Raw genomic sequence first — 16,607 nt, 5'->3', positions numbered from 1 at the left:
TTGGATAAAAATAGCTCCGACCTATCAGCTATTAGACAACTTTTCCGAGTTAAAAGGGCACCCCTGCGAGTCGGTGCAAATCTTCCTCGCTAAAAAGAATTAACTATATCATAATTTCCAGGTACTCAAATTACCTGCCATATCTGAACAATGAGGTAGATGGTTCATATAAAAAAGACTACCGGAAGAATTTCCTGAAATTAGAACATTTGATTCTCATTGGTGGCCCAGATGATGGTGTCATTACTCCTTGGCAGTCAAGGTACAGTATTTTTACATTTTATAACTAGGTTCAAAACTACTGCACTGTATAATATAAATAATATATACTTATACTGATTTGTAATATTGTATATTTTGAATAGTTATAATATAACTTGTTATATAAGAAATCTAATTTTTTTTTCTTTATCAAATTCTACAGCCACTTTGCTTACTTTGATGAAAACGAAAACGTAACTGAAATGAGAGACCAGTATTATTATCGAACAGACACTTTTGGCTTGCGTACATTAGACAAAGCTGGAAAGGTGACAATTTATGAAGTTCCCGGTGTTATACATACTTTTTGGCATCACAATGTTACTGTCATTCAGAAATGTATATTACCATGGCTTAACTGATTTTTTTCTTCATAGTTGACAAGTAAATTATGATAGGGCATAAACAGTGCAAGAGAGGTCTTGCCCCTGTATAGAGAGTAAGATAACATTTGGCATTTATTACATTCACAATACATTATATTTGAATTGCTGTACCTTAGATGTGTTCCAGCAGTAACTAGTCAATTTTGGACAAACCTTCTCAGATAGCAGTTTTATGCAATTCTAAAAATATGTTTGTCCTAATGTTCAGTGATAATTGCATTTTCTTTGGAGAATACATTATGTACGTTACATAATTTATATCAACTTATTCCTTTGAAATATTTATATGTTAAGGAAAATATGACAAATGTCAGCATAAGTGTCCATTCTTCATTACAAAGTTAGATTAATATATTTTTATGAGCATTGAATAATTCACCCGTTATAATTTTATGTACTGTATAAATGAATAATTGTGCAAAGTAATTTTTTTCATTTCCTGATGTCGGTAAATCAGTATTTATGTATAGTATATGTACTGTTTAAAATAAAACTCCTTTCATTACTGTAAATATATTTTATCCTTAATATTAGAATTTATTAAAGATTTTTAAGAACATACATTACTGTACTTTAATTTGCGTCCAATTTGTGTAATGTATACTGTACTTTCCTCTGATTTAAAGGAGAAAAAGTTCACCAAGTTTGACACCTCAACCATAAAACAGGAGAAAACTAGAGGAGCACTTAAAAGAGCATGTCTTTGCCATGCCAATCAGTCTTATTTTGCTCTGAACTCCACTGTGTACTTGTGCTTCAATGTATTTTCTTCAAAATCTATTGGATTTGTCCTTGGGTCATATCCCACGTCCACAAAGTTTCGTTTATATTAGTTCAGTCATTTTAGCGTAATGTTCACAAACAAAAAATACTTACAAAATATTTGTACTTTATTTAACATTGCAATTATGTTCAATGTACTTTATCCAAAATGTTACAGAATCATCCTTGGCTCATAACCAACATAACTACCAAGTTTGGTCAAAATTGGTGCCTTAGTTTTTGTGTGAATTTGCTCCCAAACAAAAACAAAAAAAAGACAGGTGAATACATAACCTTTGCAGAATCTTCAATTTTGGCAAAGGCAATTAGATATCACAAATTTTAAAACTAATAAGACATTTGGAAGTAATTCACATTTTTCCTAGCTATACAAACCCGAGTTCTTTACTATGGATATACGTTTCATCACAAGCTGGATTTAGCCATAAAAACTTTCTCTCGAGGTGTCAACAACACTCCGCTAGTTAGTGGGGTAGACCAATCATCCCTTTCACACTCTCACCCATTGAGATCCATCTACTGATAGTAGGTAGAAGTTATAGGGGGGGCAGGTGATGACGCAACAAGTATGTGTAAAGAAGTAAGATTTGTAAAGAATTGCATTACAATGATTCGTTCCAACGCAAATACAAATCTTTCTTCTTTACTATGGAGACTCCCCTCTAAGTGGGTGAAGTCCAAATTCTAACTGGCTGAACACATTGCCCCAGGATACAAATCTGAGCTTTGATAGACCATAAGAAGAGTATCCTGATACCTTGTGAACCCTCAGCTTGTCAATGCAGGAGAATTTGGTGGCCAGAGCAACCATGGTGAGTGGGAACTAGCATTGTGACTTCAGTTAAGTAAGCAGTGAGTTTACACACACTCATGCTTACAACTAGACATTGCTCAACTTCCCCTTGCAGGGAGATTAGGGACATAGGAAAAAATATACAGTATACACATTTCAGATAAAAAAACTAATATGGTGTTACCTGCAGTCGGAAGGAGGCCTGAATGCAGTCCTTTTTGGTTGCAGTGCCCGATGAGAGGGGGAAGATGAAGGAAGAAAACGCCAGTCATTCTATCCAATAATCCCAGCCCTAAAACCGTGTAACATTTGCCCTCGACCGACTGCTACTAGTTCTGCAAGGTAGCTAAACTACCTGTTGAGCAGCAACCACAGGTCCAAGAGTAAATGATACATTCAGGGTCCCGTGGGTTACATCCTGTAGTTGGAAGTGAAAGTCCTTTGCCTTCGCCATACACTCGCTTTGAGTACCTGCGCCACATTGAAGTTTCTCTTGAATGCAAGGGATGTGCTTATACCCCTGATGTCATTAGTTCTGGGTTTTGTACTATGTTGAGCAGTGTGTGGATCTAGGGTGCAGTTCATGACCTGCTCAATTCAAGAGGAAGCAGTGTTTTTGGTGATCTTACTCTTAACCTTGCCTGTACTCGAAGGCAGACGCTTGACATGATGGCCAGTTCTCTCAGTACGCTTGAGGTTGCGCCTTAGGCCTCTCACAGGACAGTAAAAAATGGTCAGGATCATCAATTACTTCTTGAAGACTAAATCTGGAAAGGACCGAAACGTAGGGTACAATAGTCGGATTTTGTCTCTTAATAATAAATGCAGGGATAAAGCTGAGTGTTACTTGCACCCTTCCCTTGAGTGGGCAATGTCATAGTGTTACTTGCCCCCTTCACTTGAATGGGCAATGTCATAGGAGAGACCATGCAACTCACTAATCCTCTTTGCAGAGGTGATTGTAAGAAGGAAGACTGCCTTGAGAGTAAAGTCGTATTCTGATGCTTGACTCACCAGCCCTTAAGGACCTTCTTTCATGGAACAAAGTACTGTACTGTACTTTCACTACATTCTTAAGAGGTGGTTTCCCTTACGACAATCGAGGACAGGTAAGCTCTAAACTTCGTATGAGCATAGACAATTACATCGAAGAGGAAATGTCAATTCCTTTTATTCTAAAGAAAAGGCTCAAGGATGAGCGGTAACCTCTCACAGCCGATACTAAGTGGAGTTTTTCCTCCCAGAGGTACAACAAAAACTCCCCAATCAGGGGTATAGTGGCTCTAAGTGGAGAGACACCCCTTGCAGAACACAAGCCACAAAAGATTGTTCGCTACACATGGTAACCACACCTTCCGAGGTACTCGGCCATCCGTTTTGCAACTGCGTGCAAAAAACCTTTCTGTGAGAGGAGAAGCTTGATAACTTCCAGTCATGAAGTCGTAGGGATGAGATTGTCTTGTGAAAAATCTAGACGTGTGGTTAGCGAAGGAGTTGTGGAGGGAAGGATGTGCCTTCGAAACCTTCGACAGTACAAATATAAGGTCTGGGTATCATTCTGCTTGCTGCCACAGCAGTGTTATTAGAGTAATCGATAGATTCAGGAATGACCTCACCTTGTAGAAGTCTCTCCTCAAAGAAGAACGGAGGGAATACATAGACGTCTAGGTCGCCCGCAGATAATGAAAGGCTGCCTGAGGGTCTGGTACTGGTGAACAGTACACCAGAAGCTTCTGGTTCAGAAACATCATGAACAGGTCTAGTATTGACAAACCCCACAAGTAAGAACTTTGTTGTCTTTTTGCCTTGAATGAACTGGGCTAATAGGAAGATAGAGTTCTCTCCCATCTAACACAGGTTTTCCATCGCTAAATGATAAAGCCACAGTGGAAAAGCACCGCCTCGTTTGTTTAGATGTTCCACTACCTTTGTGTTGTCGCTCATCAACAATAAGGAGTGACCTGAAAAATGTCGCTCATCAACAATAAGGAGTGACCTGAAAAACTAAGAGGTTTAAGTGGTACTGTCAATCGCAATCAGACCACAGCCTGGAGGATATATTCTGCATCCGTGAAAGAGCATCAAATTCAGAGAGATCTACCCTTTGGAGAAGGTTGGTATCTAGAACCCACCAACTCTAATCTTTCTTTGGCTCCCGTACCTACTGGGACAAGAATGTCTGGAACATCCCTGTGCGTAGACCAGAAGGTCTTCAGCTGCCACTTGAGAGATCAGATGCGAAAGCAGCCGTTGGTAACTAGAAGCTGTTAAGTCGGGTGTCTCAACAGATGTTGCTAAAGGTGAGCTTATTTGATCATGAAGTCCCCCATGCTGACAGCTTGTCTGACAGCTTCTGTGGTGTCCATCTTGAATGGAATCTGAAGAACAAACTTGTTCAAGATCGAGAGGTCTATGACTTGTCTCCAGCCTCCAGATGCCTTCTCTACCAGAAAGAGTTGACTAAAGAAGCATTGGGACCCCTGGGCGCCATCTCCAGCAGGGTCTGGACTTCTCCCAAAAAGGGCAAGATCTTATCCTGATCCTTTCACAAAGGAATATGACATCACTAGATGATGTGTCAGATGAGGACGAGACCTGGTGGATGGTATGCGGTATCCTGTTTGCGGGATCTTGACCATCCAAGGATCTCCCATATCTGCCATCTGTGCTTCAGGCATCCCCCCCACCCAGTAGCAGAACAGGAAGAATGCCTCTCGTGGGAGCGACCAAATTTTCCAGCCTTAACTACTCTTCCCCATGCCATTTTATCCGGAAAGGAGTGTATGGGATTTGAAGACTTCTTAGCATTGGACTGCCTACAAACCTCATTTGTCTTTTTATGAGCCTATCTGTACACAGGAGACTATTTCGGTGCAGAAGGAGCTTAAGTAGAGGAATGATTTGTTACCGTGAAATGGAGGAGGGAGTTTTCATTCTCCTTCCTCCATCGCTCTGCAACTGTGTTGATGTCTTCGGTGTTGAACAAGGAAGGACCCGCAAGTGACAAGTTACGAAGACAGAGCGCTTCTCTCCGATACCCATCTCTTATCTTGAAATGATGGGGACATGCTTTTTCAAGATCCAGTTAGCCCACTGGTTGGCCACGTTGTGTGCTGGGAACTCGACAGCCCTAGCCCAGGAAGCAAAACATTCTTAAACGCTTTCTGTTTATCTGGTCAGACATATCCTCATTCTTGCTCAGATAGCCAAAGGAACCACCCCAGTAGTTTACCCCTGAAGAGGCTTTTAAAGTTGCCTTAGCAATCCTCTCCATGTTTGCAGCATCTGTAGTTGTAAACACCACCTGTTGTGCTCCCAGCTTGTTAACAATCATAGAGGATGTTGTGATACTTCCTCTGCCTAACAAAAGGTGGAGGAAGTAAATGAGAGGAGTTACTTGCTCGAGAGTGTCCTTCTCTCCACATATCTAGAAGACTTTCTTAATATATCCTGACACCATCATATACAGTGGAACCTCTACATACGATCTTAATTCGTTCCAGAAACTGCTTCGTATGTTGGAGCAAATATTCCCATAAGAATACACTGTAATTTGTATAATTCGTTCCACAGCCCAAAAACCTATAATAACTCCTTAATAAGTTACTAAATATAATTACACATAACAATAACATGATTGCATAATATGAAAGGAGGATCTGAAAAAGATAATTATAAAGAAATAATAAATAAAAAATGTGTTTTTATTGTCACTTTACCTTAGAGACAGGCCAACGCAGGTGTAGGAATTGCTACACAGGAAGAGACGGACGATCGGCGAGAAGGTAGACATGATCTTAACATGTTCTTTAGATAAACACACACACACTCTCACTCTCTCTCTCTCTCTCTCTCTCTCTCTCTCTCTCTCTCTCTCTCTCTTCTTCACTGTTAGTGTTAAAGATGTCTATTAATTTTTTCTGAGAGAGAGAGAGAGAGAGAGAGATTAAACAAAATTGTGTTGTGTACATATGATTTTTAACAGCGTCAACGAGTTGAAAGACAGATGTAACTAAAAAAGCAATATCAGCGAATCTGAATTCCTTTAACTAAAACAAATATTGATACGAACACACTCGTGTACGTATGCACAAACACACACACACAGGTGTAGGAATTCCTATGCAGGAGGAGATACGATCGGTGAGGTAGAGATGGTGACTGCGATAACGTACCGTAACTTACACTACGGAAACTTTAATCTAACTTGGCTTATTTTTTTTTTTTTATATTTCACATTTTTTACATTTTTTTTCTTTTGATTTTTTAATTTTCATCACTTTCAATGACGAGTTACCATACGTTATCGCAGTCACCATCTCTACCTCCTCCCCGACCGTCTGTCTCCTACTGCGTAGCAATTCCTACACCTGTGTGTGTGTATTTGTGCATATGCACACGAGTGTGTTTGTATCGCTATTTGTTTTAGTTAATAAAGGAATTCAGATTCGCTGTTATTACTTTCTTAGTTACATTTAATTGTCTTTCAACTCGTTGACGCTGTTAAAAATCATATGTACTCTAAACACTTTTTTGTTTAATATATATATATATCTCTCTCTCTCTCTCTCTCTCTCTCTCTCTCTCTCTCTCTCTCTCTCTCGGCAGCCGGACCAGATGGAGTTCCAGCGATTTTGTTAAAAAAAACTGCAAACACTATCGCGAAGCCACTTGCAATACTGCTAAGACAGAGTATAGATATGAGCGAGATATATGTTAAACATAAATTAGCTTATATAACCCCTATCTTCAAAAGTGGATCAAGACTAGAGGCAAGCAATTATAGACCTGTTAGTCTAACATCACATATTATGAAAGTGTATGAGAGGGTAATAAAAAAGAAAATAATGAACCATTTGGTCAAAAATAATTTGTTTAATATGGGTCAACACGGTTTCGTACCTGGAAAAAGTACACAGACCCAACTGATAGCTCACTATGAAAACATATACAATAATATGATAAATGAAAAAGACACAGATGTGATCTATCTAGATTTTGCAAAAGCCTTTGACAAGGTAGACCATAACATATTGGAGAAAAAAATGAGAAAGCATAATATTGTGGGAAAGATAGGAAAATGGGTAAAAGAATTCCTGCAAAACAGAAAACAGATAGTGGTTGCAAATGACGAGAAATGAGATGAAGCCCAGGTAATATCTGGTGTGCCCCAAGGTACGGTATTAGCTGCACTGCTATTTGTTATTATGATCTCAGACATAGACTGTGATGTTGAAAACTCCGTAGTGAGAAGTTTCGCCGATGACACAAGAATAAGTAGAGAAATTTCTTGTGATGAAGATAGGAACTCACTACAAAGAGATCTAAACAAAATATATGAATGGGCGGAGATAAATAGGATGGTATTTAACTCCGATAAATTCGAATCAATAAATTATGGAGACAGAGAAGGAATGGTGTATGCATACAAGGGACCTAATAATGAGACAATCACAAACAAGGAAGCAATTAAAGACCTTGGTGTAATGTTAAATAGGAATATGTTATGCAACGACCAAATAGCAACACTGTTGGCTAAATGTAAAGCAAAAATGGGAATGTTATTCAGACACTTTAAAACAAGAAAAGCTGAACACATGATTATGCTTTACAAAACTTATGTGCGTAGTACACTCGAGTACTGCAATGTGATATGGTACCCACACTACCAAAAGGATATTGCGCAAATAGAGAGTGTACAAAGGTCCTATACTGCTAGAATAGAAGAAGTTAAGGACCTTGATTACTGGGAAAGACTGCAATTTTTAAAACTAAACAGTCTAGAAAGGAGAAGAGAACGCTACATGATAATACAAGCATGGAAGCAAATAGAAGGAATTGCTGAAAACATCATGGAGCTTAAAGTATCAGAAAGAGCAAGCAGAGGTAGATTAATAGTGCCAAAAAGCATTCCAGGTAAACTGAGAAAGGCGCACAGGACATTAATCCACTACGCACCAGCATCGATAATGCAGCGACTATTTAATGTGCTGCCAGCTCATCTAAGAAACATATCAGGAGTGAGCGTAGATGCGTTTAAAAATCAGCTCGATAAATACCTAAGATGCATCCCAGACCATCCAAGACTGGAAGATGCAAAATACACCGGAAGATGTATTAGCAACTCTCTGGTGGATATACGAGGTGCCTCACACTGAGGGACCTGGGGGAACCCAAAAAAAAAAAAAAAAAAAAATAAGGTAAGGCTCTCTCTCTCTCTCTCTCTCTCTCTCTCTCTCTCTCTCTCTCTCTCTCTCTCTCTCTCTCTCTCTAAGGAAAAAAATAATAGACGTCTCTAACACTATAACAGCGAAGAAGACAAGAGAGAGAGAGAGAGAGAGAGAATTTTATTTAAAGAACATGTTAATGCTATGTTTAGAGAGAAACAGAAAAAGAGAGGGGACTTTTTTAAAAGAGCTTGTTAATGCTATCTTAGTTTTCTTTGCTTCACTTTTTTCTTTCTTTCTGTTCATCACGCTGGCCCTTCTCACAAATGATCGTTGCAAACAATCTCTTTGTCCTTTATCCCTATCAACAAAAGGCAATCTATCTTTTCCAGGGTATTGCTACGATGTCTTGTAATAATGGTGATTCCCTTCGATGGTTTGACTGCTTTAATGGCTGCCTTCTGCTTGATGATCGTCAAGATCATAGGCCTATTCCGGCCATATTGTTTAGCCATATCACTCACATGCACACAGCTCTCATGTTTTTCTATAATTTCTTGCTTCAATTCTAATGAAAGAATTGCCTTCTTCCTTTTCTCACCACTACCTGTATTGAAACTTAGCTTCTTAGGCACCATGATTATAGGTAAAATCAAAAAGGAAATGTGAAAAAAGGAAGAAAATAAGCACTGTTAATAACAGACCAAACAGAGGACAACCACACGATACACACAAGCACAGTGAACAGAGCACTCGACGCTCAATAGCGTCCTTACATGCTGCCATCTACCGGCGTAAACAAGATCTACATCGGATGTTGGAGCATTACTTCGAGTGTCGAGACAAAAATTTGATGGAATTTTACTTCGGATGTTGGAACAATCGTATGTAAAGACAATCGTATGTAGAGGTTCCACTGTACAAGGGCAGCTCTAGCCTAATATTTTTTGGTTTTGGAGCACAGCAAAACAATTCCAAGACCGCGTCTCTTCCTTCTGGAGGGGAGGGCTGATGTGCTTGACAGTAAGCAGAGTAATTAGAAACTTGATCTTCCTCATTCTAGTAGCTAAATTAACTACTGTACTGTAGTTTGATTTTTGGTCCCATAAAATTAAAACTCTCTTGATGGACACCTTGATACTTATGGAGGTATATGTCCGAATGGTATTTTTCCTTTGTTTTTTATAAAAGACTGCTGTTTCTTGGCTCTTAAGTTGTCTTATTTTCTGCAAGTTTACAAGAAGAGGTTCTTTTTACACTTGTTGGAGACTTGATAATGTTTCTCCATTAGTTAATGTGTTTATGGTAGCTCTAACCCGTTACTTAGCGCCTAATTTCCACAAATTCCATATTGTCTGAAGCTTTTTACTGTCTTTTGGCATAACTTATAAATAGGTATGCTTAAGGTAATAAACTATACCCTAGTTTTCAATTTGGTTTTTGCAAAGGCCTTGAAGCATGTGATGCCCTTCTTACAAAGTTCAATACTGTACAGAGATCCCTAGATTATGTTCAGAAAGTTTGCATGATTGGACTTGATTATAGTGCTGCCTTTGACAATGTTAATCATGAAGTGAAGTCGTTTGTTTTCAAACAAACAGTTGGAGAGTAGCAGGGTCTTTTCATATCATCCTTATTGAATTTTTAACTAACAAATTGCAGAGTTGTTAATGATGGCCACCATGATGAGTATTGGAAATGCAACAACTGGTGTTCATCAAGGTAGTGTTCTTGGCCCATTACTTTTCATACTAAATACTGTACGGTATATACTGCATGAACTACAAAAAAATTATATTTTCATAATAAAATAAATTTTTGAACATACTTACCGGCTGGTTATATAAAATAGCTTTATTCTTCTGACCGGCAGAAAATTCAAAACTCGCGGCGATCGCACAGACATGCCAGGTATACACTAGCGCCACCACGGAGCTAGGCCAAAATATCCCTCCTAGTATCAGATTTTCCATGCCCATAGGTCTCTAGAGGGGAGGAAGGGGGGGATTTTAAGTTATATAACCAGTGGGTATGTTCAAAATTTATTTTATGAAAATATAATTTTTAAACAAATAAACTTACCCGCTGGTTAAATATAATAGCTGATTGACACCCTTGGTGGTGGGTCAGAGACAGCAAGATTAATGGAATTTCACTTAAAAGTTTAATAAACAATACTTAGCTTAAGGGTTCGTACCTATTCAGAAAGCTGACTTCAATGGTTCTCTGCCTTAATAAGTCTGCTATCCTTTGAGAACCAGCGATCCACCCAGGGGGCTGAAGAACTCTAGGAGCTGTCAAACGGTGAATAACCTAATGCTGACAGGACCTCAACTAATACCCTTGTTCCGGGCGCTCTCAAGGAACAATTGACTACCTGACTAAATCAAAGATTGCTTAAGATTGTCTAACAATTTCCTCCAATCCTAAAAATATATACAAGTTCCAAGAGAAGAAAAAGGGTACTAGGGATTAAGGGAGTGTAGTGTTAGATCATTCACCTACTACTGCATTCGCTGCTACGAATGGACCCAAAGTGTAGCAGTCCTCATAAAGAGTCTGGACAAGTTTTAAATAATATGATGTGAATACTGTACAGATTTAATTCTCCAAAACATTGTATCCATTATACTTTGTAGAGAACGATTTTGTTTAAAAGTCACAGAAGTTGCCACAGCTCTAACTTCATGAGTCTTAACTTTTAAAAGCTTAAGAACTCCCTCACTACAGTGTGTGTGGGGTTCTTTAATTAAAAGTCTTATGAAATATGATAAGGCGTTTTTAGACATAGGTAAAGAAGGCTTCTTGACGGCACACCAAAGAGCCTCTGAACTGCCTCTTAAAACCTTTAGTCCTGTCTAAATAGAACCTTAGAGCTCTAACAGGACACAGGACCTTCTCCATTTTGTCACCCACCAAATCAGAGAGGTTAGCAATTTTGAAAGATTTTGGCCACGGGTTAGAAGGACGTTCGTTCTTGGCTAGAAAGTCAAGCTGTAGGGAGCATATAGCTTTCCCGTTTCTAAAACCAATGTTTTTCCTAAAAGCATGAATCTCACCGACTCTTTTAGAGGTAGCTAAGCTTACTAAAAATAGTGTCTTTAAGGGGACCGTCCGCCATTTTTTTTTCTAATGATCCAAATTACACCATTTCTATATATGTTTTAGAAATATATAATACCTTCATCATATAAAAATTTCAAGTCATTTGATCAAAAACTTTAGGATTTATTAGCAAAAATCATGATTTAAATAAAAAAATTTAGGTACATTTTTCCCCACTACTATAATATCAATTGTATTGAAACTTATACCATGAAAACTACTCTATCAACCGAACCATTCTGTCAGACAGAATTTTTGATTTTCCTTTCTGTTTTTTTTAAATGAATTTTTATTTTTTTTCCTCGTCTAGACGGAAAATAATCGTGAAAAAAAATATAAAAAGAAAATCAAAATTTTGTCTGACAAAATTGTGGGAATTTTATTCTTCTTTTCAATGATATCTTTCTCTCTAATATCGAACAACAAATAAGTGAGAAAAATGTACCTAAGTGTGAATAAGTATGTTTTTGAGTTATGAGCTCCCAAAGATTTGCAACAAATTTTCGCTTCTTTTCTTAAAGAAATCAAGATAATATTATTATGATAACTTTTATTGTTTATTCTTACATAAATACACCCTAAACGAGGTATTTGAAACCCTCAGTTTACTATTCCTATGTTACGAGTTGCCAGCGATCTCTCATTATTGCCCAGTGTTTTAGCAGGTTTCAGCTTTTACTCTTATTCATGTTTCCCTCTTTCTTGGTTCTTTTTTTTTTTTTTTGTTCTCCACTTACTCTTTGTTCTTTCTATCACCTTATGTAACATTGGCATTGCTATAAAGTTCCAGAAGACGTTGTGAAAGCACAATCTACATACGAACTTCAGGTAAATAAACACATGCATTATAGTTTCTATATGTCTTTGGAAACTTTGCTGATGTTCTCGTAGCTGGTAGTTTTCATTTAGCTACCCTCTACCAATGCCTTTCATTTCTGCCAGAAGTACGATATATCGAAACATAAGAGTAAGAGAGAGAGAGAGAGAGAGAGAGAGAGAGAGAGAGAGTCATGAATTTAATTTTGGAGTGATAGCATTTGGTTGATATACTATAGATGGCAGTTCAAATTGAGAGAGAGAGAGAGAGAGAGAGAGAGAGAGAGAGATAGAGTCATGAATTTAATTTTGGAGTGATAGCATTGGTTGATATACTATAGATGGCAGTTCAAATTGAGAGAGAGAGAGAGAGAGAGAGAGAGAGAGAGAGAGAGAGAGTCATGAATTTAATTTTGGAGTGATAGCATTTGGTTGATATACTATAGATGGCAGTTCAAATTGAGAGAGAGAGAGAGAGAGAGAGAGAGAGAGAGAGAGAGAGAGAGATGCAAAAAATAAACATAACTACGATTCTGTCAAACTCAGTCATGCAGACGACAGTAAGTATGACGTCATAATTTAAAGACCGCTATATCATTATTGTTTGGAAAAATGATAGACTATTTTTTTCTTTTTATGACCTTAGGTAACATTGGGATTGCTATAAAGTTCCCGAGGATGTTATGAAAGCACAATCTACAAGCGAACTTCAAGAGAGAGAGAGAGAGAGAGAGAGAGAGAGAGAGAGAATTATAGTATTTGTATAATTCGAGAGAGAGAGAGAGAGAGAGAGAGAGAGAGATCTACGATTCTGTCAAACTCAGTCAGGTAGACGACGCAGTAAGGATGACATCATCATTTAAAGACCGCTATATCTTCATTGTTTGGAAAAATTATTGACTAATTGTTCTTTTTATGACCTTAGGTAACATTGGCCTTGCTATAAAGTTCCCGAGGACATTGCGAAAACAATCTACATACAAACTTCAAGTAAACAAACGCATGCATTATAACTTCTGTTAAGTGTTTGGAAACTTTGGCTTCTGTTCTCTGAGGAGTAGATTTCATTCAACTACGCTCTACCAATGCCTCCCATTTCTGGCAGATGTACGATAGTTCAAAACATAAGTGAAAAATCGCTATAGATATGCCAAAATAACACACAAAGACGATTTTTTCAAACTCAGTCATGCAGACGACACAGTAAGGATGACGTCATCATTTAAAGACCTCTATATCTTCGTTATTTGTCAAAACAATTGGCTGAAACTTCTGGGGAGCATGTACGATATGTTTATGCATACATAGAAGCGATAAAACGTTCCAAGGAACATGTCTAACTTCTAACTGGGGGCAAGTGAACTCATTTGAACGAGGAGAGATTGAACTCATTTATACGAGGAGAAACAACTCCAACAAAGAGGTAAGATCAACTTTTTTCAGTCTAAAGGCAAGGCTTAAAGCTGAACAGTAGCCTTTCATTGCTGAGACAGAGGCTCTTCCTCTCAAAGGTATACAGTGGAACCTCTACATACGAACGTATCTACATCCGAATTTTCCAACATCCGAAGTAAAATTCAAGCAATTTTTCGACTCTACACAAGAATTTTATTTCGACACACAAAGTAAGCAATTTTCGTCGTACCGGTTGAACAGTATCCGAATTTTCGACACGAGAAGTACAATTCGAACACGTTCCTACTCTACACCCCGAATTTTTTTTCGACATCCGAAGTAAATAATATCTGTACGCGTAGGTGGTACTCATAGCGCCCGGATGTATTTTTTATTTCCGCATATATTTTTTATTTCCGCCGATAGAAGGCAGCACTTCGACCTCGGAGGGACCCTCAATTAGCGTGGCTTGGGTCATTCCTTTGTTCTCTTCGGCTTCGTGTGGTTGTGCCCTGTGCGTTCTGCTATTAAGTGTTTTAATCGTGAATTTTTACGTTCATCCTTTTACGGTATTTTACGTAAAGCATGGGTCCTAAAAGGCTTAGTTTTGCAAGTGGTAGTGGTAGTGGTAAGAAAAGGAAGAAGGAAATGCTTTCTTTAGAAGTAAAGCAAGAAATTATTGAAAAGCATGAGCGTGGCATCCGCGTGAGTGAACTTGCAAAAGAGTATGGCCGAAATATGTCGACGATCTCGACAATCTTGAAACAGAAAGAAGCCATTAAAGCAGTGAAACCTTCTAAGGGGATCACCATCATTTCAAAACGTCGTAGCCCTATCATAGAAGAGATGGAACGACTTCTGCTAATCTGGATGAAGGACAGAGAGATTGTTGGCGACACCATCACCGAAACTATCATCTGCGAGAAGGCGTACGCCATCTTCACGGACTTGAAGGAGGAGAGCTCTGGGGGTGATGCTGGGGAGAGCTCAACCGAACCTTCCTCAGACGATTTCAAGGCAACTCGTGGCTGGTTTGAGAAATTTAAGAAACGGTCCGGGATTCACTCAGTTGTTCGCCACGGAGAGGCTGCTAGTGCGGACACAAAGGCTGCAGCTGACTTTGTGAAGAGCTTTGAAAGGATCGTGCAGGAAGAAGGCTACGTAGAGCAGCAGGTGTTTAATTGTGATGAAACCGGGCTGTTTTGGAAGAAGATGCCCAGTCGAACCTACATCACCGCCGAAGAGAAGAAATTGCCTGGGCATAAGCCAATGAAGGATCGGTTGACTCTTGCCCTATGTGCCAACGCTAGTGGGGACTTTAAAGTCAAGTCCTTACTGGTTTACCATTCTGAGAACCCTAGGGCCTTTAAGGCACAGAATGTGGATAAGGACCAGCTTCATGTTTTCTGGCGATCCAACTCGAAGGCCTGGGTCACTAGGCAGTTCTTTGTCCAATGGGTTAACCAAGTTTTTGGTCCTTCTGTGAAGAAGTATCTTCATGAGCAGAAATTGCCTTTAAAGTGCCTGCTATGCCTTGACAATGCACCCGCTCACCCCCCCCCCCCCCCCCCGGACTTGAAGATGATATCTTCGATGAATTCAAGTTCATAAAGGTGCTGCATCTTCCACCGAATACCACCTCTATCCTCCAGCCCATGGACCAGCAAGTCATCTCGAATTTCAAGGAGCTCTACACCAAGCACCTATTCAAGCAGTGCTTTAATGTCATGCAAAGCACAAACTTAACTTTGCGTGAATTTTGGAAAAGCCACTTTAACATCGTGCATTGCTTAAAGATCATAGATCAGGCTTGGGTGGGAGTAACTCGACGGACAATGAATTCTGCCTGGAAGAAGCTGTGGCCTGATGCAGTTTCTCCCCGAGATTTCGAGGGTTTTGACCCCGAACCTGATCCCGTGGTGGGTACAGCGGAAGACGTAGAGGAAATCGTCTCCCTTGGCAACTCCATGGGTCTGGAGGTCGATGCAGATGACATCATGGAACTCGTCGCCGAACATCACGACGAACTCACCACAGAGGAGCTCAAGGAACTCCATGCTATGTCTGAGCACATGAGTGATGACGAGGAAGGGATCGAGGAGGTAGAACATGGGTTAGGTTCGGCGCAAATAAAAGAGGTGTTAGGAAAATATCAAGACGTGGTCGACTTCATCGACAAATACCATCCAAAAAAATTACAGGTTTGTCGTGTAGTTGCGTAGTTCGATGATGTTTGCCTAACTCATTTTTGAAACATTCTGAAAAGCCGTACCAAGCAACTTTCTATCGATAGCTTCTTTAAAAAACTACAAAGCAAACTCGTGATGAAGAGGAAGGAAGTGGTTCAAAGAAAACGGCAAAGAGTTAAGAGAAAAAAATTCAATCAATTTTAAGTGGAGAGAGTGAAAGTGATTAAAATTAATCATCAAAAAGAAAAAAAGAAAATGTAAAAAAAAAATATAAAATAAAAAAATAAAAAAAAATAAATGAGCTAAGTTAGGTTGAAGTTCACTTAATGTAAGTTAGAATAAGTTACGGTAGTGTACGTTTATCGTAGTCACCCTCTCTACCTCCTCGCCACCCCGTCCATCTCCTCTCTGCGTAGCAAGACCAATACCTGCGCTGGACTTTCTAAGGTAAAGTGACGCTAAAAACACGTTTCTTATTTATTATTTTTTTATAATTATTCTTTTTTACATGTCTATTATCTAATTTAGAGTGCATATTGTCATGTGTAATTATGTGTAGTAATTTATTAAGGAGTTATCATAGGTTTTTTGGGCTCAACCACGGATTAATCCTATTTCAATGTATTCTTATGGGAAAATTCGTTTCTACATCCAAACATTTTCTACATCCGAAGTCGGTCATGGTACGGATTAAATTCGTATGTAGAGGTAC

The 16,607-nt window shown here is 38.9% G+C and overlaps 2 protein-coding genes across 2 annotated transcripts in view; one reads left to right on the top strand and one right to left on the bottom strand.

Annotated features, from left to right (window-relative positions):
• Ppt2 (palmitoyl-protein thioesterase 2) overlaps positions 1–1,123 on the top strand; it is a 128,714-nt gene extending 127,591 nt beyond the window's left edge. Inside the window, exons 5-6 of the mRNA XM_068383366.1 lie at positions 122–262; positions 425–1,123. Coding sequence (XP_068239467.1) covers positions 122–262; positions 425–623 — 340 coding nt within the window. The 3' untranslated portion in view covers positions 624–1,123. The remainder of the gene's footprint in view (positions 1–121; positions 263–424) is intronic.
• LOC137650128 (zinc metalloproteinase nas-4-like) overlaps positions 1–16,607 on the bottom strand; it is a 241,460-nt gene that overhangs the window by 169,015 nt on the left and 55,838 nt on the right. The gene's annotated exons all lie outside the window — the stretch shown is intronic.

This window comes from Palaemon carinicauda, chromosome 1 (assembly GCF_036898095.1).
Source record: "Palaemon carinicauda isolate YSFRI2023 chromosome 1, ASM3689809v2, whole genome shotgun sequence".
NCBI lineage: Eukaryota > Metazoa > Arthropoda > Malacostraca > Decapoda > Palaemonidae > Palaemon > Palaemon carinicauda.
This window is presented reverse-complemented; position numbering and strand designations above follow the sequence as displayed.